Raw genomic sequence first — 25,551 nt, 5'->3', positions numbered from 1 at the left:
ATACACAGAGTGCTTTGTAATGATTCTTTATTAAATATTTTTCGACTTTTAATCAAATACGTAGTAGAAAAATACATTAGTTATTGCTCGCTGACTAATGTTTAATCGAGAGAAAAAAAACTCTAAAACAATGTTACAATTAATTACGTAACTCTCTCACAGTTTCAATTATAGTGAAGAAAAATCAAAATTTTCAAACTGCAACGCCCGCTTTTTTCATTGAAACGTAATCCTTGTTAAAATCTGATATGGGTTTGGAAGGATATTTTTTTAGCACAAGAAAATGTGACAGTTGGCGTTTGACAAGTGTCGCCATTTTTCGTGGGGGATAAAAACCTTCAAAAATAGAGAAAAATACTATGGACATGCGATGAAGGACATACCAACGATTTTTGAAACATAAAATGCTTTCTTCGTAATTGTTTCGCTATTTTTAAAAGTTCTTATCTCACTCTTCTCGTTAGAGGTCACGAAAATGGTACACTTGGTAAAAGCCTAATGTCACAATTTCTTGTGCTAAAAATATCCTTTTATTTGCATTTTAGTATTTTTTCACTACAAGGGCTACGCTTCAATCAAAAAATTGGGTACTGCCATTTGAAAATTTCGAAATTATTTCGTCACTGTAATTGTGACCGTGAGAGTTACGCAACTGTTATTTGGCACCGTTCTTGACAGCATAGATATGCACAAAATTTTATTCCGTTCGCTCAACTGGCATGTTCTCCAGTGGATCACATATATGCAAAGATAATTTATAATTACCATGTATATGCATGAAATAACAATCTAACCTTATATGAAATTTTAAGATCTAATTAATTAAATGAGTTTCATAAAAGTAATAAAACAGTAATAATAGTAACGCTTGCAGACGCAAATGCGCTTCTGCCCCATTCCTTCAGGAGACCTCTCATTACTGACTTTGATTGTTCCCGAATCTTAACATCAACAATTGCTGGACTAAGAACAGACCACTTTAAATGGATGAAAATTCTTCCCGACGAAATAAGAACTTACATTCCCTGCTAGAACTGCGCCGATGTCCAACTTACTCCGGATCACATTCTCGAGTGCCCAGCCCTTACCCCATATGTTTTACAACTGAGTATGGTGCCACTGGCTTCAGAACTTCGTGAGATCCTTTACAGTAATGATGTATTGGAGTTTGCGGATGCTGTTTTGAAAGCACACGAGGCCATTTAATTGTCCATGGACACGATAGAAAAAAAACAGTATTTGCATTAAACACAGATGTCCCAAAAAAGTTTTTTTAAGAAAACAGACATAAAAGAAAGTAATTTTGGTATCGCATTTCTCAGTTGCAAAATATTCTTAAAGAAACCGGAAAAACTTAAGTCAACTATTTATTGAAAAATATTTATTATAACATTCTGAATATATTAAAATATTTCATAAAGTATAAATTAAATAATGTTCAATTTTTAGTAACAATATTTCGTATTAGAAACATAATTTGTCATAATCTAATTATTTTATTAATTTAGTTTGTAAAATATGCTGTGACAGAACAGTTTGATAATTTTTACGCTAGCTGAATTAACCAAGATAATGTAATGATTTAAAACTTTTATTTAGTGTAATATTTTTTAAATTTATTATATTATTTCAAATTAATATTATTATAATAATGCAATCTTAATTTGGTGTGATATTTCACTATATTAACGTTTTGAACTTACTGTGTACACCTTCTTTTTTTTTACTACACAGCAACTTTTAAAATGCTTCAAGAACCCGATTTATGGAGATTATGAAGACTTATTTGTCAAAACTAAATCTTATAATTTTACTACTTAGTAGAAAAAATAAAATAATAGTATAAAAATCTATTTGCGCAAAATAATTAAAATTTCAAACGTTTTGCATAATGTAATGTAAAGAATATTCTTCATTGTTTCTGAAAAAAGTGTTAAAAAAAGTTAAAACTTTGGAAATTTCCTTTTATTTCTTTAAGAATGTTAATATTAATTTAGCTTCATCGAATTTCCAGATATCCAGAACATAAACAGAATGTCTCTGAGCTGTAGTCAACACAATCTTGAGAAATGATGATTTGACGCCTGATTGATCAAGGCGTACTTTGAGATATTTATTCCCGAATTCCGTAATTGATAACCCATTCTCATGTATTTGCCATGATATGAGGCCATAACTCCAGTTGCATGATTCATGGTACCTAGAATCGATATCCATCGTAATGACAATGCATCTTTGACATTGGTAGTATTCTTGGCTTACACAGTTGTAAGTGTATCTGGATTCCATCGTATGATGTGAGTACTTGTGTAGACATTTCTGAAGTATTTAATATCTTCGAAATTCTAAACATCATACAGTCAGTGTACAAATAATAAGTTTTCGTTATTTTAACTTTAAAATTGAAAAGAAAAATTAAGCAAGCAATAACTATTTAGCAGACGCACATAAAAATATAAAAGGTTTGCTGTAAATAGGTTATTATTTTGTAATGAATCGTAGCCAGAATTCTAAGCAACTTTTTATCCAGAAAAGGAAAGTTGTTTTATAGTTCGAAAAAATGTACATTTGAAGCCTGTAGCAAGCTGTAGCTTGCTACAGATGGTGGCCGACTCACAAAGCTATTTCTTTCTGACTTTATAGATCTTCTTCAGCATATTACAATGAGCTTTAAGCCCTTCTTAAAGCAATCTAGCAATTTTATAGGTAGTCTTCCTTCTTTATGCTTTTCTACGAGTTTAGTGAAAGATATATTTATTTTTCAATTGGATTAGAGTTTTCATAATCATTCCATTTATGCGAAATGCTTTGCTGATTTTAATAATATCAAGTTCTTTACATTTTTATACATCTTAAAACTGCTCAGCATGTGTTGTCATACTAGAGTTTACTTGTTTTGCTTAACCTTCAATATATTCTTTCAAATATGCTCTCTTGCTATATTAAGACTGGAACATTTACTTCCATGCAGAGAATGGGACTGAGAAGAGGGAAAACATGTCGAATTAAAATTTTTCTGAAATTTCTTTTGGTTTTGGTGTTCAGCAATTTTGATTTCAATCGACTTCTGAATCCATAAAAAACATCCAAGTTAAAAGAAATGGTAAGACAAATCAAAGAGAGGAATAAGAAACCGTGGTAACCAACAGGGCGGCAAAGTCAAAGGAGACTAATCAAAGCAGAAAGATTTCTATGGGCAATGCAGGCGGACTGATCTTGAACAGTGATTAAGGTATAGAATCTCAAAAAATAAAATTACTAATTTCAATAAAATGCTCTAGTAAATTATCTTGGTTTTAACCCACTTTTGTATTGTGCATAAAAAAGATATACTTCTTTTATTTCTCTCCTCCAGTTTCTTTCTCTCATTAATTTCCCTTGTTGTTGGAGTCGGCCATCAAGGCAGAAGGAATGCGATTGTTCTTGTTTTCTTTTAGAGCCATCTATAGCCAAGAATTCGACTTTTGGCACACCCATACGTCACTCCCGTTTATAGGGTGGCCTCATTCATACATCCTTATATTCATCAACAGATCATAATTTTGACCTCAACCAGAAAACCATCAATCTCCAATTCAGTACCCCCAGAGGTTTTGATTTGTTATGGGAACATGGAGGACTTTGTGACCCCAAATATTTACCGTGCACCAGTCACCATTTACCACTCTGGAAGTCTTCAGCAGGCCGGAGGCTCCCTATCTCACAAAAGAGAGGCCAGTGCCCTACCAACCAGTCTATTCCGGCCCTTAATCTCCCTTGCCCTTATTATTCGGAGACAATTACTTTTTTTCCTTCTGCATTGTATTTATCATTTATAGGGTGTTATAATGACAAGGAGGGCCGTGTTCAAGTATCTGAAACGTATAGACATTTCATTCACTTCAACTATAAAACAATATACGGGATAAACAATATAAAACAATATAGTTCTAGAGTTTTTTTAGGGTTCTATTCTATTGTTTTTTAGGGAAATTGCTTAAAATGTTTACGTTGGTTGCGTTTACAGTCGTTTTATCAGGTATTTTTCGATGACAACGACATTAAAACATGACATTCTGAAAGGAGTTTCGACTTAACTATCAGAATTATCTGTCCTCGTCATTCAAAACTTAAGTGCAATTAGATTTATCAGTTATGTTTATTTTTTTTTTCAGTTATGTTTATTTTATTTTATTTTAATGCTTATATTATTAATCTAACTACATTTAGTAAACTTATATTTGTTAAGAATATTTCTTAAAAATTATGAGTATGATTAAAATAATAATAATTTCTTTTTAAATTTGATTACTTACTTTTTACTTTCTCCTACATATTTATTCCTTACTCTACATAGATTTTTTTTATTTAAGATTACGAACAAACTTCGTAAATGAAACTAATTAAGAATAATTACTTCAAACAACTTCCTGGGTATTTTTTTCAAACTATGCCACATAATTTCTGTCATATTAAATAACTTTCGAAATTGTTGATTTAAGGCGAAAAGAAATATTTTTATTTTTCGTAATAAGCTTATTCGTAATCAGATATATTTAACTCAAACACAATTGCTTTAGGCATAACCATAATTAAGAATTATTCCTTTAATTTGTTCTGTTTGGTTAAAAAGATTAAACTTTACTGAAATGTCTTCGATCAAACATGCGACTAATCCCCATTATATTGCGTTCAAAGAAAAATTGCTTTTTAAAAAGGAGTAATTTATTTCAATGAAAAGTGACTAAGATCTTAAACCTGACCTAGACTTTTGAAGGAATCGTACTGAAAATTTTTAAATGATTCTCTCTATTATATCAATATTTCTTTTCCTTTTCGGTCAGAGCGAACACATTCTAATTAAAGGAGTATTTAAACAATTTCTGCAAATGCTTCATTCCAAAAAGAGGGTAATTAGATATAATTATATATTTTTTAAGTAATAATTTATGGAGGTAAATTTATTAATCTTTAAAGATGTCATTAATAATTTTTCATCTTACTTTTAAAGATCAAAATATATTTCATATATAAACCTGCACTTACAATAAATAAATAATAAATGATTAATTAATAATTATTAAATGAAAAAATAATTTAAATTTAAAGGAAGTAAATACTCTTCTTAGGCTTAAAAAGAATAATTTTATAACTTACGATTCGAGAATGCAATGACCTATTTCGGGCGATGTTATTTGAGACGAATGACTGCTACCGGAACAACACGATCACCAGTTGCACTGGAGATTTTTCCAGCATAGCATAGTTCCTACTTTGCTGTGACTTATTATATTTTAAAAAAAGAAAATATTTGATGCTGCCTCTTATGAAAACGAAAACAAAATGAAATCTCTCTTTTTCAGATAAGAAACATCCAAACGACATCGGAAAAATATTTGTAGATATACAGAAAAAAAATATGTATCTGATCTTCTTAGTGGACTTAAAGCCTTATGTCAGAGAAATCACTCAGCTAAAATAAATGATCTAATATAAAAGGTCTATTTAAACTTCACGTTCCGTAATTTCCTGAATTATGTTACTTAAAATATTAAAATATGCAAAAAGTATATTGAAAGATATAATGTATACAAAAGCACTTAAAAAAGCACACAAAATTTAATGTTTGAAGAAAAAAATCATCATTTCTAAACTGAAAAACACGAAATGAAGAATGCTTACGGTAAAAAAAAAACGATTCTAAAATTTCCTCATATTGAAATAAAGAATGCTCATGTTTTTTTTAGTCTTAAAATTTGGGTTTTTAATTGAAATAAGAAAAATACGCTAAGTACAAATAGAGAAATCATACTAATTAATTTAGGAAAATCCCAGAAAATTTCATACTGTTATTGATGCCAAATATGCCTAATAAATTTGTGTACCATTTTTAAATGAAATAAAAATTTTAGCCGGGAAAAAATGTCAAATTACTGAAGGAATGATACATATTCGTTTCGTTTGGGAGTAAAGTAACTACTCGTCTTACTAGTTTTGACTCCAATGATGCTTAGTTAACCCCTTGGGGACGGGTGATTCAGAAAAGCATTCGTACAAAATCAGAATCAAGTTGCAATTAAATAAAAAACGGTAACTTAAATGTAGTCGTTACTAATTTGACAGACTTACTTTGCTTTTATTTTAATTATTGTTAGTTTAATCATATATATAATCAATGTTAATTCAAAGTATAACTAAATAGTTTTATTTTGAACAAAGTAATGGGGAATTAAATAAATCAAAAAATTATAACTCCGCCCACAAATAAACTGCTAAAGAAATACTTTGATTACCAGTTTTATCTTCTTACCCTGATTGATACGGTTTTTTGCTGTCACGTATTTGTGACAGTCGGCGCGAAAGGGTTAATAAGTACTAAGAGAAATATACTAAGAGAACCAAGCAAATAAATAATATATATAAATACTAAGAAAACTATAAACAATATACTAAAGAGCAAATTGATGGCGTAATGACAGACGCCATTGATGCTTACTTAGTTTTGGTAATAGACACTTCTGCTATTATGGTGACCTCTTCAGTTTTAATACTAACAAAGGTACCATTAGTATATTCGGCATCTAATAATACTGCATCAATACTGTATAGTTTTAGTATAGACACTGTGGAAAGAGGGATTTTACGTGCCCTCGAATGGGGTTAGTACAAGAGAAAATCAATTGTAATGTTAAAGTTTGACTACATGACATCAAGCAGCATTATCATCCGGAATGATAGTGAATGCAGTTAATATTTATTTTGATGGGATGAACTACTAAAAACGCATTCTGCTTAATATAGTAGCATGAACAAAAATAATAATTAAAAAATGTCGAAATTATTTTTAGATTATAATTTGCGTTTGTATCTTTTTTAGATTTGGGGATGATTTCGAAGAGCTGCTCAGTACTGATTCATTGATTGCTTAATTTTTTCACCTTATACGAACGGTTATTCAGGTAGTAATCTAAACAAGATGCGAAACAGTTATAATGCTATTCATGCAACAAAATATTTGCGTAAGAGCATTCAAACAAAGTAAAAAAATTAGAATTGAAGATTTTTTACTCATATTTATAAAATTCGCTTATCTACAGATAATTCCATGCAAAGAATGGCTTTTAATATTTTTTTTATTACTCTATTTGAAAATGATCAAAAAAAATTCCCCTTATATGGCAAAATTATAGGCATTTCCCTTGCTATTTTATATGGCAAAATACGAAATTTGAGCCAAATTAGTGGTATAGTTCTTGAGAAGTAGAATTTTAAGTTCCTGAATTTTTTGAAATCCAATTTCTCAAGAAATATTTGAACGATTTCGCTCAAATTTTGTGTTTTCCTATAAAAAATTACGTTCTTTTATGATTACATTCTTAAAACATTTTTATTACCGTAATATTCCATTCAAATTTTTTCGATCTTTCCTAGATAAAATAATAAAAAATAATAAATAGTTACTAAAAGTTTTTTTTTGTTATATTTATAGAAACGAATTTTATAAAAGTGAGTAAGAAGTTTTCAATTCGCTTTAAAAGTTTTTGATATATAGCGAAATACTCAAAAAGTAAAATTAAAATGAAAGGGGTCCCATCATCGGACGGCTTTTTTGACAAACTATTGGAACCATATTTCCCAGACTGCGGCGACCCCCTATTTTTTGGGGGTCAGAAATCTGAATCGGTTAAAAAAAAAGGTATATTTATTCAGAGAAAGTACGTATTTATGCCTGATTTCGTAACTTAAAATATCATCTGCTCCAACTAATTAGAATATTTGAGCTCACCCTTTCGAACGATAAAGAATGAGTCCTAGAACGAAAAGATCCGATAATTAGATCAAAAGTTATTTAGGGTATTCCCTCTCTTATTTTGCGACGTGTACTTCTGTAAAAAAGTACTTGATTTTAAAAATATAGTTTACAGTTGAATGAATCGAAGAAAAGGTCTAGTTATGAGTCCAACAGAAAAATGCACATTCGAGAAATATTTTTTTCGAGAAATATTTAATATTTACAAGTTTTCTGAAATCAACCTGACTTGAATTCTTTTTAGTTACACCAAAATTCTAAGTGTTAGTGCATAAATGTTTTCCTTGCTCATATGACTTTGGTATATCAATTTTAAGGTATTGACGCTTCAGTATCAACAATTTAAAAAAGGTCTTATCCCGAAATTCGCCCATATTATTTAAAAATGACCAAATTCATTTATGTTCGAATTTAAAAAAAAAGTCTTTTATTCAGAATAAATATATATTACAATATTTTCTGTAAATACAATATTTGAAATTTCTTTTAATACTTGCACTGTAAGCGTTGGTAATTTTCGGAAGTGCGTCTAAGATATTTTTTCTCCACATTTACAAAAAAAATAAGGCCTAATTTGTAATACTTCCATAAATCTTAACACATATACCTTACGTAAGATTAATAACATTGAGTTTTAAATTAACTCATCGAAAAATTTACATTAAGCAGCTTTAAGTACATCAATGGTATTTTCTAACTTGTATTACCAGATCACTACATTGATTAAAAAAAAGTATTACAGTGCTGCTAGCTTCATGGAAATGTAATAAATCTCAGTAATTTTTACCGAAGCACTTTAGTAATGATTTTGGTAAAATCAGCAATACAATGTAGTTTTATAATTTGATAAAATTTGGTATTTTTATCATGATACCTTAGAGCATGGTATAAAAAAGCATTTATTCAGAAAAATTTATTTTTCAGTTTTGCATTTCTAACTAGCCATGGAATAACAACTATAATGTTAAAGGTCAGAATTTCTGGTAAACTGTTAATATATGAATAGATAAATTGCCAAAGTAATGGTTTAAATACCGTATTTTTTGGATTTATTGACCAAAAATTTAATTTTTCTTACTAGAAATATCATTAGAATACAGTACGGTAATTTTACGATAATTACTATTCAATTAAAAAAATTTCTCCGATAAAATGACATTGAAAGAAGTATTTGTCTTACTGGATCTTCAACGTTCAAAGGTAGAGAAATTCTTTGATTTAAAATCTAATTTAGGCGAAAGTGGGAATTCCAGTAACGAGTTAGTTAATTTTCCTTTATAAATATCAGGATCTGCTTATAGTTTGTGATTCTGGGGCTAAGCAGATTCATCAACAAAGCCGAATCATTTACCCAACTTATGTCTAGTGAAATAGGTCCTAAATATCATCTGACATTCAAACTTGTCCTGTTAGCTTTTTAAAAGATGACATATGTTGTCTCCCCAGTATCCAACGAAAACAAATGATAATAAAAACTTAAATTTTCGAAATCATGCAAATTATGATTCAAAACAACGCTAAATGATTCAAAAATACTGATATATTGTCACGTTAAAGTGGTTTAATACAGATGGCAAGATGAGGTTTAAATAATGAATTTATTGAAGTGAAGAAAATACAAACAAAGTCAAGAACCAGTCTGCACTAAGAACTGCCTGTTTACAATGAAGGTATCACTAATAAAGAATGTTCTAGAAACTTCCTAGGAATAACTAAAGAGGGAATGATGTAAATTGAATGTACCAGAAGCTTCTGGAATGTTCATAGAATTAAATAAGAAACCTTGGGAATTAGTGTTCTCGTCCCGTATCGAACCTGGGACCTTCTGCTTTGCAGATTTGAATTATACCACGGAGCTACTGGGACTTAGACTGCTCGGCAATATTAACATTCACTTTTTTAGCTCTATTTCAGTTATTTTCCTTCACAAAATGAAGCATAAATCTTCACAAACATATTATTCTTTCAAAGCTATGCCACCACGAAATTTTTTCAGGAGCTGTCCTGCCAACCAAACAAATATGAGGGCGGGAGAGCTCAAAAGACTTCAATGTGTAAATCTTATTATAAAATGAGATCTCTCTATTATGAATTAATTACAAATTATTAATTATTAAAAATTAACTATAAATATATTACAAATGAGATCTTTCTATATCATTTTTATTATTATTAAAGGTTTTGAGCTATGCAATATTTGAACTTAAGTTCTGCCACTGTGACTTAATTTCAGTTCATCTGTGAATGCAGAGAAACAAGCAGTGATTGAAAAAATAATGCTGAGATTGTGTACCATCAATAGGAAATAGTTTTTAGAAGTATGGAAATAATCACTGTACATTTGAGAACTTAGAACTAATTACTGCGTATTGCTTTGAGAATCCGTAATTGTAAGTTTTTCCTTCAAACACCAGGTAGCGTTGATCCTGGTAATGGTTTTATTTCTATCAATTGCTCTTCCAATATAGCAATGCTTTGTATATGTACCATGCACACAGAAAAATTGAGGCTGCAAGAGACAATAATGAAATAATTAAAAAAAGTGGAAGTGTAGCAGAAGGTGCACCTACAGGATGACTTAAAACTTCAGAGTGAACTTTCAAACACTTCTAATCATACTTCTTCTCAAGCACACAAGCACTTATATCGTTGCTTTGAAACTAAACCGTGGTAACTCAAAAAAGCAAGATTCTCAGGACAGCGATTTTTTCAGGAACTTCCACCACAGGTTGACTCAAAGCTATGGCGACTATTGCAAAATAGTTCACATGAAAAAAAGCCTCGTTACATTTTTCAATGAACCAGGCCTGATTCTTGTAGCATTTCTAATTTTGTGGTAATTTCGAGATAAGTTTAGGTACTTTGAACTGCAACACTCTTTTCTAAAACTTTTATTAAAAGTGGAGAGTTATTTCGAAATGCAACGATGTTCTTCAAAATATCCTCCAGAATATTACATACTTCATTTCAAATTTTAACATACAGCACTGTAGGAAAAAAATCGCTCTCCTGGAAAACTTGCTTTTTTTGAGTTACCACGGTTTAGTTTCAAAGCGACGTTATTTCCTCTAAGGTTTTGTTGCAACTGGCACACTGCTACACTATTTCCTAAAACCAAGATGGCGAATCGCGCCAATGCGATAACGATTAATCTGCTCTCTAAATTAATTTTATAGAATTATGAAGATAACACTTTATTTCTCTAAAAGGGTGATTTTTTTACACAAAATGACCCAAATATCTCATTTTTCAATTTTTTTTGCGTTACTACGGTTTAGTCTCAAAGAGACGAAATGCTGTTAGTCTTAACAAGCTCATTTCTTTTCGCTTTGCACCATTGGCAATTCCTTAAATTACCATTCAAAAAATACTCTTGGTATTTTTAAGATTCTATTCATAAATTACCATTCAAAAAATATTCTTGACATTTTTAAGATTCTTGGTATTATTTTATGAGTTCATGCTAAAATATTTATCTTGTGAAAGAGATATGCATTTTACTGGCAAAAATTGATGATGAGAGCTTCTTTAAACGTATTCTTTACAAACAAATGGTGCCTGCTAAGCAATTAGTGATACACATATCGAAATGAATCTATAATTATATTTATTTAGTTATTTGTGTTAGACAATTTTACTTTCATATTTGTTCCAATTAATTTATATTGTAATGCTTTTTATAGAAATATTGTTTGTTAAACATATTCATCCACCTTATCTGTTACAATTTAATCAATTGAGTAAGAGAAAATTCAAATTCAAATCAAAAGCAAAAACATTTTTAACGTAATTTCGAATTATTGTCTAGTTTTCTAAAGGCATGAAACTGGATAAATAATGATGTATTATACACAACAATTCCAATTTAAATAAATTCTGAATGACTAATCTAATTTCGATTTATTCTGATCTAATTTAAGTTGTTCTAAGGAACTACTACTGAATTTTTATAATGTGATCACTTAATTTTCTATTTCAACAATATCTTTCTCTAAGTTTACTCAAACAAAATTTTATTAGATTAGTTAAAAATGATTATATCTTTCAAAACTCTGTCAGTTGTTTGACAATAATTTACGATATAAAACCTACAACTTCAAGAAGATATATATTTTCTTATGTTTTCGTTTTATAAAATAAAGAAATGCAATACTTATAATCTACTGGAAAAGGAAATATCACGTGGTAGTCATCTTCTTTTGCGAAGCTCAAGATGAATAGTTAGTTATGATGAATGGGTTTATAAAAGTTAGGAAAGGAACGTTAATTAGTAAACGCAGTACTGGTTTCACTTAAGTAAAAAAATCAGTAGATGTAATATTATTATTATTGTTCTGAATTATACACGACTAATAATGTTTATGACTTACATGATTAATATAATTAGTATAAATGATGATTACTTCAAAGATTGAGCCATAAAATATGGAAAACTAATTGTGTTCTCAACACAAATGATCGCAAAGGAACTTAAAATAAATATTCGACTAGATGCCAATGAATAAAAATTTTTAAAAGCATCTCACGAGCGCAAAGCATTTATTTATTTTAATTCCTGAAATAAGGATAATGCCACTATTTCGGACGAGAAAAATCTATAAAATATCCAAGAAAACTTTTAAAGTACAGAGAGGAAAAAATTCTGGTAAAAATAATGTGCCGTATGGTAATGGCACAACTGGTTAAAAAACCATAATTCTGGTTAATAACACCAAAATTTAAAACTATTCGTTTGGTCATTTTTCATTTTATATGAAACTGTTTACCAAAAATTCTGGTTTTCAAAATGTTAGTTCTTATTATAACACATTTAGTAAAAAATACTAAACTGAAAAATAAATTTAACCCAATAAATGGCTTTTCATGCCATGTTTTAAGGTATCAAGAAAAAATTTGCAAATTTCACCACATTTACCAAATCTTATCACATATTTTAAAATCATATTTATTTGTTTTTTTCAAAATCATTACTAAAGCACTGAAAAATTACCGAACTTTCGGAGAGCCTGAAATACGAATTATGTTACGTAATCTGGTAGTTTTTTCCATGCATTTTTTCTCAAAATAAAGGCAAGGGACAGTTTAAAATAGTTGTCACAACTGCTTAAAAAAGTTTCACTTTCAAGCTCCGCAAGTATGAAATAAAAATATGTTGATGGTGCAATCTTTTTGTCCAATTTTTTTAAATAAATAATACAAAGTAGTATTCTTGCATTGAACTTGACAACAAAAATGGTAACCTAGTGTTAAAACCTTACCTACTTGAGGGAATAGTTGTAACATGTCATGTAATGAAATGTAATAAATTAAAACAAAATGTTAAAGTTTAATGTAGAACAAATTATTTATTTAGCTGATATACCTCCTGAGGTGGCTAGAATTGTGACCTTTCAAAATTAATATTTTGCCCAATATTTCAACAAAGAGAGATAGACGATAATTAAAAGTCATGATGACGTTGCATTAGCAAGGTATGGAATAAATTCCAGCAATTTTCAATACTGATAAAACATTTAATGGACATAAATTTAGTTTTGCTAGCTAACCTGAAAATGATTCTAAAATAAAAACAGAAGAAGATATAGCTTGCATCTTTGTTTATAAAGCGTCTACTGTATTTCTGACAGTGTTTAAAAGCAGATGTAGCATATATCTTTATTTCTAATGACCAAAATTAAATTATTTTGAGAATATTATTTACTACACATGGAACACTTAGTCTATAATTGTAAATGCCGGAATAGCCTGGTCGGTAGGGCGCTGGGCCCATGTCCGAGATTTCGTGGGTTCGAAACCCGCCAGCCGAAGACTCCCCGTGTAGTAAAGTGACTGATGCACATTAAATTTGTCGAGTCGCAAAAGTCCTCCATGTTCTTATAGCAAATCAATACGTTTGGGGGTACTGGAATGGAGATCGATCGTTCTCTGATTCAGGTCAAAATTACGATCTGTGGTTGAATGAATGGATGTAAGAGTTGGTTCGCCCCATAAAAGGGTGCGACGTATGGTGTGGCAGAAGTCGAATTCTTGGCCAAAGATGGCGCCACTGAAAAACAAGAAACGCACATTCTGCCTTAAAATTTGCTCGGTTTCACCAAGCAGGCTTTCCCGTGTAGCAAGTGGCATTAGAAACAACAACAGTCTTTAATTGTTGAACATTACGTGGAAAAATTGGAGTGAGTTTTCCTTTTTTCTTATATTAAGGTTGCTTTTCTTTGTGTGTACTTAACACGATTCCAAATTTTATTACCGAAATTTAATAACAGAAATATGTTTCTATCCAAAGCCTTAGTAATAATCATAAAAAATAAATTAAAGAAAAATGATTTTTTTAAAGATAAAAAAATTCTGATGATGTATCTGAAAAGAGTAAATTTCCTACAAAATCTGTGTCTCAATTTGACCTATATAAATAAAAGAAGCCTGATGAGTAAAAAAAAATTGAAAAAATAAAAATAAAACTGTAGCACTGGACGGAAAAACAGGAAAAACAACTAAGATGTACGAACTTTTATATATATAAAAAAAACTTTTGTCAAGGCTTGTTATCTGGAAAAATTCATTCCATGTCCTGAGGGAAGTATTCTCCTGCCTCGTGTAACTACTTTTCATTCTTAAACCTTCCTCATAATCATAATCATTAGGATTTTTTCTATTTTTTTCTTTTTAAGCACTCTTCGCAAATGTTTACTCAATCAAATTTAATAGTACTCATTTGAGGATTCCTATCTCCTTCATCAGCTTACAGTACACAGTACTGTGATGGGAGTTTATCCCATCCCTCTATACATCAGCCGTATAACCATAATTTATTTAAAACGTTACCTGAAACTACGCTGTGAAAAATTCTGGATCAAATTACGGAAAAAAGTATCGACAATCAGGAAAATGGAACTTTTTACCGTAAAATTTATTTTTACAGAAACATGTAACGGAAAAGAAACCTGATACACCGTATTTTTCATAAGAATTACCGTACAATCAACGAATCTTTCTAATTAAATAAATAATACTGTAAAAATTACGATAAAAATAAATTGTGCATTAAAATTAATTGTACGGATGATGCACCCAAAATTCCGACATTTTATACCGTAATCTGATACCGAATTTCTTACAGAGTGTTTGGTTTTTAATCTTCTTTTTTAATTTTAATCGAAATAAAATTTAGAGAGTGAGTTTTGTCAATAATTTCACATTTCTACTGAAGAACAAATAGCAAGTGGACCACTCTTAAAATCATATTATTAAAGGTTATTTCTCACAATTTTTCTCATCTATTTTCATACTCATTTTTCTCTTGTTTATTCATAATCATTTCATTTTTCTCATTTTACCATTTTTCTCATATTACCCTACAGTCAAAATAAAGGTATAGAAATTTGTAGAAAATATTCTCTAGTTATAAGAACTGCAGGACTTTAAAATATTTATTTCTTAAATAAAAAAAGTGTTTCATAAGAAAAATTTAATCTTAAATAGAGGATCAGTACCCCTAACACATTAGTATACAGTTAAAATCCACTATCGCCTGCAATATAATAACTCTCAAAAAATAAATAACTAAAAAATATTTATTCATTCCCTCTTTCGATTATTAAAATTCGCTTATATAACTTTTAAATTTTAAAACTGTGAAGGAAAATGTTCGTCTTAAATTTTTAAGAAACTAGATATAAATCAAAGGCGCGTTTTATTGTTTTAAAGTTGAAATAATTCATTGTAACGTTCAATAAAATTCAAAGTGCACGTCATGCATTCTAAATTATTTATTTGACGTAAAAAATAAATAGATAACCTTTAGGTGAGAAAAAAAATTCATCTGCCAAACTAATAAGGATTATAGAAAAAATATATTCAGTGCCAAAAAATGTGATTAAATTATTTTTTCAATTTTCATCAAAATAGGATTACTGGTACCAACGAATAAAAAACTTTAAAATAAAATGAAAAAGGACCCACCTAATTTCGATAATCCTAAGAAATAGACGAAAATAGCATTTAAGATTTAGAAAAATGCTACGAAATGAAATGTTTGAAGAATATTTTAGCCTTTTTCAGACAAAGTGTTAAAATTGAAAAATAAAGTAATATTAAATTTTAATGAATCGTCTGGAATATAAAAGAACTGGATAAATTGGATTATTTTAAGCCTGTTGGCTAAATAGTATTTTTTATTTTGTCAATTTTAAATTCAGGTAGCGCAGATCATATAAATGCTTTCCATTATTTTCTCAAAATGCAAAGATTTAGCATTTATTTAAGGTAAATGCAATAATTTGCATATTATAAAATAAACTGTAACACTAATTGCTAAACACAGGGTGTAATAAAACTATAAAACACAACAGTAAAGAGCTATAGAAAATTACAAAAAATAATACTTTCACCATATAATATAGATTTAGAATGCAATATATACATATATATATATATATATATATATATATATATATATATATATATATATATATATATATATATTGCATTCTAAATCTATATTATATGGTGAAAGTATTATTTTTTGTAATTTTCTATAGCTCCGTCAGAGGTCGCTTTATATATATATATATATATATATATATATATATATACTTGAGAGTGCATTTTATCTGGATTTTCACCTACCTTTCCGCAAAGGAGCGCTTCATCCAATTTTTCACCTATCAATAAAAATAAGTTTTATCCAGTCTTTCATAGCTCCGTCAGAGGTCGCTTTATTTTTCTAATTACTGACCCTTTTATGGGTTAATTATTCTGCACCGGAGCTTACGACTATCAATAGGTCATCCTATTTTGGGGACACGGGTGATCAGTCGGGAGGAAACAAATGTCATAGTTTGAGATTTACAATAGTTATGCTACTAGCCTGTAGCCTGGTGATTTGGAGCCTAACTCAGAAGACAAAGGAACACTTGTATAAAGAATAGCAACAAAATAGGCTTCGTGTAGGATATTTTGATAGAACTAAACCACAATTGCCTTTACATGGGGAGGAAAACCTTCCACAGAGGACAAGGGTATTCTAACCCATGATCAAGCAACTACTGAGGACATTAACTTTAATACTTTGTTTCGTGCAAGCCGTTAGTAAAATGAATTTTGAATATATATTCAATATGACTATATGACTATACATGAAGTAATCGGATTCGACAAGATGCGTCGATCAATTCAGTTGATCGGATTTAAGAAGGTCGGTCGGATTCAAGATGGGAATCGAAACAGGATAACCTCAATGGGAGACGAGTGCTCTTTTGCCTGTGTCACCACGTTTCTAATTTGTGGTATTAAAATATTTCGTTTATTTTTCTTAGACCATAAATTCAAAATTTGGTGCGCAAAGTTATCCAGAGAACCAAATCATCAAAATAACTTTACCCACCGCGTATTTTTTTTAAAATAAATGCAAACAAACGGGAAAAATGAGACTGCTTTTCCAAGGGGTAAATTGTGCAAACAAAGACTGAAAAAATAGAATAATCATGTCATTTTTATAAAAAAATATTAAAGGTAGTTGCATATTTGGTAGGTAAAATATTTGGTATAAAATTTCGGTAAAAAGATATTAGTAAAATGAGTCAAAAGAGAAAACATCTATGTTAGCTCTTAATACGATTAAGAATTTTGAAGAAGAAAAAAAATATCCAACGACCATTTAAAAAAATGAATGTAGCTCGTTGATTACTGAAAAATGATGGATTTTTTCAGTTAAGTATGAAAAGAGAACATTGTACAAATACCTTTCTTCATTGATTTTTTGATAGAAAAGCTCTAAGTCATCATTTTTCTAACCATATAACCGTATAAAGAAACCGTCACCAGACAAATCTTTTTTTCCAGGAGAATCTCTGTTGTCTCCTGCTTGAAAGTACTATGATCTTTCACTTGTTTGATTAGTTTTCTCTATTTCTTTCATTCCTTTTCTCCTTTGAAATGGTTAAAATATCAGCAACTACATCCTTCTCCGAATCTGTGTCATTTAATATTTTTTTAACTCTTTGCTAAAATTACTGAGATAAAAAAATAATTCCGATTCTCCTATGGAACATGAAGTAAAATTACTTTCAAAATATGTGAAAATGGAGGGATAAAAATTTAATAATCATATTCCTTCACTGGTAATATACAATACAAATAGAAATGATATTAATAATTCACCAGCTATAACTGTGAGCTTCACAGAACAACGATGCTAAGGGATTCAAATTGTTTGCTTAGCAGTCAATTTGGAAATAATTTTCACTCTGACAAGCTGTCACATCATAGAAACACTTCTTCTTTAGTTTTGCAAACATTAAAGTTAACAATCCAGATCATTAAAAAAATCTTCCTTCTTTTTCATAGAATTGTCTAAGTGTGTGAATAGTAACTTTAAAAGGCATAATAACTCTATTTGTAGGGGATAATATTATGTATATTTTTCATTAGTTTCAACATATGAAATCTAACCATGTATTTTTGATGTAGTTTTATAACTTAGCACTGTAAAACATATTTAATCAGTTAAATTTCATGGCTAACACAATATGGTTGAATGCATTCCATTACATGATTTCCAATTATGATTATTAGTTTTCGAGGAAAGGACATTTTAAAAATGTTGTTGAAGGGATGCCCAATAGTAGTACTGCTACAAGTTAGAGAAATAGAAAGAGCAAAGAGTAACTATCAAAAACTTTCAAACATAAAAAAAGTGTTTAAACAGTTTTTCTGTGAGTGTTTAATCTGATAATTTCCTTAAATGTATGTTAATGGTATTTCCGTGGGTCAGATGATAGGATGCTATATTGTGCGAAAAGCGGAAAAAATGGATTATTTAGTATTAAGTAAAAGCTCATTATTAAACTGTGTTTAGGATGATCGTCAATAACTGTTAGGTGTTACTAAACTTATTTTTCTGAAATTAGTATAAGTTTCTTATGAAATAAAATAGCATTAATACTTCACTCTTGTTCTTACTTTTAATATTTCATGCCTTTCATTAAAAAAATGTATACTTAGCACCAACTATGCATATTATATTTTATTTAGAATGTATATTTAGCACCAAGCTGAACGAGTTGAACGATATATTACGGTGAAACAGAATCAGAGTATTGTGCCATACGAACGTAGCAGTTTCAAATAGAATATAGTTTAAGTTGAATTATTTTAAACTTGATTACAGATACTATTTATTTCTTGTTGTTGTTGTCCTATGATATTAAGACAAAGGGAGTGTGCTTCTTCTTGTTTTCCAGTGGCACCATCCATGGCAAAAAATTTGATTTCTGCCACACACATGCATCACCTCCCGTATACTATTGATTCGATTAATATGATACTATGATTCATAATATGGCTTAATTTGACTTTTTATAAAATTTTTACCAAAATTGATCAACATTATGGTTCATAATGGGTTTTATATCAGAATTCAATGACGGAATGCTTTAATTGCGCTATTTTTACTATAATACATAATTTTTAAAGTTTAAAGTTTTATTCAGGCCCTAAATGTTGTAAAGAAAGGTTTATTCTCCTTTATTTATTGCATACTATTTTTTTAGATATAAATTTCACATTTTTGTACTATCAAGAGGTAATATTATTTATTTAATTTTTCAGGATCGATGAAATATATTTCACAATCAGTGCAGTGAGAAGATCCAAGATAGTTGAAATCAAATATGTCTGCAGGAATTTACTTTCAGAGTATAGCAAACAAGAAGTCAGAAAAATTGTAATACTTCTTAAAAGATTTTTCATACATACTGGATACAGTTACATCAAAGACATTCAACTGGAAAAAAACTGATAGAAAACAGGCTTAACATAAAAAAAAAAGCTACTTTCACTTTTTTTGAGAAAAGGAAGCTTCTTCACTGTCTTTAGAAAAATATACCTGAACTTTTTTACTTACATTTTGTGTATGTATCTCAAACGAAAAACATTATTTGCTTAGGTAGGTTTTAGATGCATCTTACATGACAATATTATTACAGATGTACAGATCTACAAATTTTATTTCGAAAACAATTTCACACCTGTAGTTTAACATTTAAATCCATTTTTTCAAACTTTTTTAAACTAAAATAATGCAAAACAACATTAAGTACTAAATTATGTTATGATTTTTATATTTAGTATAGAAAATCATTGATGCACATTTAAATTAAAAACCCTTTAATATTCAAACTGGATTACGGAATAGCAAGGATGACGGAGTTCGGGGATGTCGCTTTTTTAATATATAATATATCCTTAAATTGCACTCATTTATTCCCCTTTTTATTACCTAATGAAACAAACTGCACTTTTCCAGATCCCCCAGAAGACAGATTTATGTTCTTCTCTCCCCCTGAATGGTTGGTGCAGTTTGCGAGGATATCGTATGGATTAGTGGGTTTATTAGGTTTGTGCGGTAATAGTTTGGTAATCTATGTGGTGCTGCGGTTTTCCAAAATGCAAACCGTTACAAACATGTACATTTTGAATCTGGCATTTGCGGACGAAATGTATTTAATTGGTTTACCATTTCTTCTTACTACAATGATTTACCACTCATGGCCATTTGGTAGAGCCATGTGCAAAATATATATGACTACAACAAGCATTAACCAATTTACAAGCAGCTTGTTGCTGACGGTAATGAGTGCTGATCGTTATATGGCAGTGTGCCATCCAATTCAATCACCTAGGTATCGCACACCATTTATTGCTAAGTTCATATGCCTAACAGCATGGACAATATCCGCACTCCTTATGGTCCCAATATATATGTACGCAAGCATTCTCAATGCAGGAGATTACATAAATTGTAACATATACTGGCCAGAAAGCTCGTACATGAACGGAGAAAAGGCTTTCACATTGTATGCGTTTACCTTAGGTTTCGCTGCTCCACTGCTATTTATTATTGTATTTTATTTTTTGGTGATATGTAAACTGAGGAAAGTTGGACCTAAGAATAAAAGCAAGGAAAAGAAAAAAACACACAGAAAAGTAACATATCTCGTTTTAACTGTCATAACTGTTTACATTTTATGTTGGCTACCATATTGGAGTGCTCAGCTGTGGTTAACTTTCATTCCTCCGGATTCAGGTCAGAATACGTTCACGTTTACGATGATGCTCCTGACGCAGTGCTTGTCGTACGCCAACTCGGCCGTTAATCCCATTCTTTACGCTTTTTTAAGTGATAACTTTAAGAAGAGCTTCGCAAAGGCATTTACTTGCGCTTCTCGCCGCGAAGTAAACGCTCAACTTCACGTGGAAAACAGTGTTTTTCCTAAAACCAAAAGTGGTTCCAGTCGCCAAGGGGAGAGAAAAAGTGACACCCCTCGTGTTCTCAAAGTTGACCGACACGAAATGGAACAATCAACGGGAATTACGGTTATGAAAAGTGAAAAAGATGTTTCTGGGTTAAAAAATGGTTTTAATGTTGCTGCGGAAACAACTCAAGCTACTCAAGTTTAAATTTTGCTTATAACGAACTTAAGGGAAAGTCACAAAATCCAGTTTGCTGTTTCGTTTTTTTTTTCCTTTTTTTTCTTCTTATTTTTCTTAACTTTACAAAAAACTGCACAGGTGCATCTTTATGGAGCTCTAATTTTCCAATTATTTTTTTTTAATCCCTGATGATAATATCCCTTTAATATTTTTCCATTTTTTTATTGAAATTTCTTGAAAAATAAGAATTTACATTTATTTATATTTACAAAATTTGTATACTGGTATATTTTAGTCTTATATGTTGATTTTGTAATTTTTAAATTTTTTATTAAAAAAAGATGAATTGATGAGCTGATGCACTAGGCCTGATACACCTAGTGTATTTTGGATAATTTTAATTAAATAATGACTAATGCTTCAGCTTTTTAACATTTGAAAATCCAATTATCTTTCAAAATTTATCTCAATGGGTTCTCATTTTCCTGTTCGTCATTATACTTACAATGAAAAATCTTATGGGAAAACCATGTTTTTTTTCTGAAAACTAATCATCTTTGATTTATATAAAAGTCAAAGCAGAGGTAATTTAGTTCTTATTCTATAGTTTTATGGAAAATTTTGTTTTACCTGTAGAAACCAAGCAATGTTCTTCGAGGTGTATAATATGAAAAATGAAAGTTAGTTTTAGAGCAGCTTAAATGAAGTCAACTTTATATTTTTGTTATGATTTTGTTTTGTTATGGTTTATTATGATCAAGAAATATTTAATGTTTTTATATTGCTATATATCTGAACCAGAATGATTGTCCAATTTGAAATTTTACTCATATGTAGAGAAATAAAAAAAAATGATTGCGATTTTAAAACCAATTTTCTCTTTCTGAAATTTAGAACACTGTTCTGAATTGCAGAACTGATCTTTGTTCTTTTGAAGCATGTTGAATCATTGTTCAAATAAGTCACAATTTCAATATAGTCCATTATCCATTTTATCTATTTATCAATTATTCCATTTTATAGACTTTCTTAGACTTTATAAATTTAAACGAAAATAGTATTTAATTTACCACCTTATTAAGGTACCACTGGCTGAAAAACCTTCTCTGGCTTCTAAAATATGAAGATGGAAATAAACTTTAATGTGCTTCACGCTCTCAAATATAGGCGCGCATAACCAAAATTTGCCATTTTTAAGATTTATTATTGCCGTATTAAGGTGCCATCAGATTTGCAAAGTATTATGGCTTAAAGTGCCGATATTAATGTTTAAAGTTGGACAGAATTTTCTGAGAGTGTAGGAAATCATAAAGGGCCTAACAAATGCAATAGCTATAAATGTAACAGTCGAAAAGTAAATAGTTATGAATTTGCTTATGTTTACAGTAAAATGAATCAATATATTATCAGTATCTTGAGTAATACTAATGTTTCTCAAAATGCATCAACAATTGTTTTGTGTATTGTTAATAAATGGCATTACCGATAATTTATTATTAGCTTAAAAATAAATCGCTGCTATTAAAAATGAATTAATAAGTGCTATATGATTTTTCTAAAAGGAGAAATAATTATGTTATCGATACAAAAGCTCAAATAGGGAAGTCATTACGATACAGAGGAAATATCTTCACTCAATAATAAATTTTTTCTTTTAAACTCGATGTTGAAATCGGACAAAATTCCCGAACAATTGCTAAAAAATACGTTACTCAGTATGATTTGAATTTTAAAGTATGTCATTTCTAATAAGTGAAATAAACTCTCGAACTTTCAGATTCAGAGAGATTATTTTAAATGTCTGAGAAAGTTTTGACCGAAGCACGATGTTCGTGTTTTACGTAATAAATGTTTTTAAAAGCTGTTATGTGTACAAAAAGTGTATATAAAATAATGAAAAATTGTATATAATATACATTCATTGATTGAATAATTTTTTTTAAACTGTGAGTTCTTAAAATAAATACACAGATGAAAGTTGCCTAAATCGTACCTTTCTTAAATTGCACCCTCTTTGATTTCTAAAAAAGTACTGAGGACAGAATGCCCTAGCGGATGAATTAAAAAATGTTTTTTTACTTGGAAATCCAGGCATAAGAATCAAGTTGTTGTGCACGAAAGTTTTTATTTAAATTTATTGGTTTAACAGGTTTTCAATCTAATTTTTAAACATCATGTATAAGGATGCAGCACATTTTATGTTGCGTGGAAATTATTAAATGCATCAAATAATTATTAAACAATTTATTCTGTTATGCTCAACTTGTTTCGTAGGTTGGGAATTATTGTTTGAGGCTAGGAATGGGAGGCTTTGTTTAAAGAGTTACGTAATAGCTTAAATTGTACCTATTGTAGTCTCTTAAGTTGTTCCTGTACGATCTAGGAATCAATTCCAAAGTCCACATCTGTCATATAAGTTTTCATATCTTTCAGTATTTCCTTAAATTATTCCAACAATTTAACAATTTAATCAACATTACAAAAGTATCACCATTTGTACCATTAAAATGCTCTAAATCAATTAGCATTTTCTATTACTCCTTTAATGAAATGTAAGTTTGTCAACCTGTTCCAGCATAATACAAGTTCTACTTCTTTTGGAGGTTATCTGACTTATTTAAGAAATCAAGATGATTTGATACTGTATAAAAATGCTCAATTAAATTACGTTACACCTATCAGAACACACAAATCATCTACACCAACAGCTGGATAGATGACTTTTCTTCTTTAACTTGTTCTTTATTTAAGCGGTTGAAAAGTGATTGCGAAGTTATCCTGGCCTGATTATGACACACTACCAAGATTCGAGTCTAGTGACAGACGTTTAAAATAGGGCAGGGATAGTTGAAAATTCTGCTCAAAAATGTAAGTATTCCGGCGTGTGGCCCTTTGATCCAATATATTTTAAGAAATTGTCTTTTCACCAGAGACTTTTTATAATCATGTTTACAAATCAATTGAATCCAAGTGATGAGCCACATCATGATACAAGCAACGTCATACGTTTGGTAGGGATTTAACAGATCTATCTGCTCCCATGTCTTCATCTGCACCAAAGGTTTTAATAGAAAATGATTCATGAAAATGATCAATTTCCATGATTCTAATACCAAAAACGAAAAAAAAGTTGCTTCTAAATCAAAAAGAGCTGTAGTTTTTAAAACGTAGCCTTTATTAAATTAAGCTGGAAAAGTCGATTGAACTAAAACTCGCCAAATAAAAACTTAAAGGGCTGGAGAGGAATATAAAATTAAAGAAATTTGATCAAAATCCCACAAAAAAATCGAAAACAGTAAACTGAAATCGATGAAAACAACTTCTGGAAGCAAGGAATCGAAAGAAGTTTGGCGTATTAAATAAATAATCCCAATAAACTGAAAGGTTAAAATATTACTTGATTATCAACAGACTTCAATGGGTTCAAAAATATGCATATGGAAATAAAATTCAGCATGATTCATGTGCTCAAAAATAGACTTGATGAATACTTTGCTTTGTGTGGGAAGCTCAATTCAGTTGAAGATATGGTGTTATCTTTTCTGTGTTGAACTTGGGTTCATAAAAAATGTACCAGTCGAAAGTTAAAAACGATTTTATATCCGAAACATTATTGTATTTTATTTCTAAAAATAACATAACTATCAAGTATTGAATATAATAATAAGTTTTATAAGTGTCAGTTTTTATAATTAATGATATTTTTATTTCCAAGTAAAAGTCATTCTTGAGCTTTCTTGTAAGAAACTATCATGTTTTATGGAAACTTTTTTGACTTATAGTGTCATTCACTGAACTCGTAACAGTTCGAAAAATGTCGTATTCTATTTTACATAATGCTAAATACTTGTTTTAGATTACTTATTCTTTATTCATTGGTTTAGTCATTTTTTTAATCAAGTTTTCTAGGTCAGGATGATTTAGAGAGCTTGTGGTTTGAATTAGGAAACTGTTTTCTGAAATCTTACCACTTCCAGAACTAATAAAATATTCATTTTTATCACTTACAGCAAAAATAATTTTACCCAAAAAGTAATATACGTTGCTGAATAACTATATTTTGTTCTTAAATCATTTCAAATACAGGTAATAAAATGACTTGTTTATGTTAAAATTTAAGAAGTCAAAAATAGTACGATTTAAGCAACTCTCAATTTCGTTAATTACTCAAAAAAGAAATTGATATTAATTTTATTGTTGTGTCAAATTCAATGTTTCTCCTATTTTACTGTACAATTTTACTGCTCTTATTTTTAAAGAGTAATGAATATAATTTTTTTTATGATGTAGCGTTTTTTCGTTTGCTTAAAATTTTAAAAATTGCATTC

General features: G+C 29.5%; 1 protein-coding gene across 1 annotated transcript in view; it reads left to right on the top strand.

The window, feature by feature from the left end:
• Positions 1-24,346, top strand: part of LOC107439317 (somatostatin receptor type 2) — an 84,885-nt gene extending 60,539 nt beyond the window's left edge. Inside the window, exon 3 of the mRNA XM_071183484.2 lies at positions 19,400-24,346. Coding sequence (XP_071039585.1) covers positions 19,991-21,250 — 1,260 coding nt within the window. The 5' untranslated portion in view covers positions 19,400-19,990 and the 3' untranslated portion in view covers positions 21,251-24,346. The remainder of the gene's footprint in view (positions 1-19,399) is intronic.
• The last annotated feature ends 1,205 nt before the right edge of the window (positions 24,347-25,551 follow it).

Source organism: Parasteatoda tepidariorum, chromosome 7, assembly GCF_982258835.1.
Source record: "Parasteatoda tepidariorum strain Cologne lab strain chromosome 7, Ptep-v5.0, whole genome shotgun sequence".
Taxonomy (NCBI): Eukaryota; Metazoa; Arthropoda; class Arachnida; order Araneae; family Theridiidae; genus Parasteatoda; species Parasteatoda tepidariorum.
The sequence above is the reverse complement of the archived record's forward strand: the minus strand, read 5'-3'. Positions and strand labels throughout refer to the sequence as shown.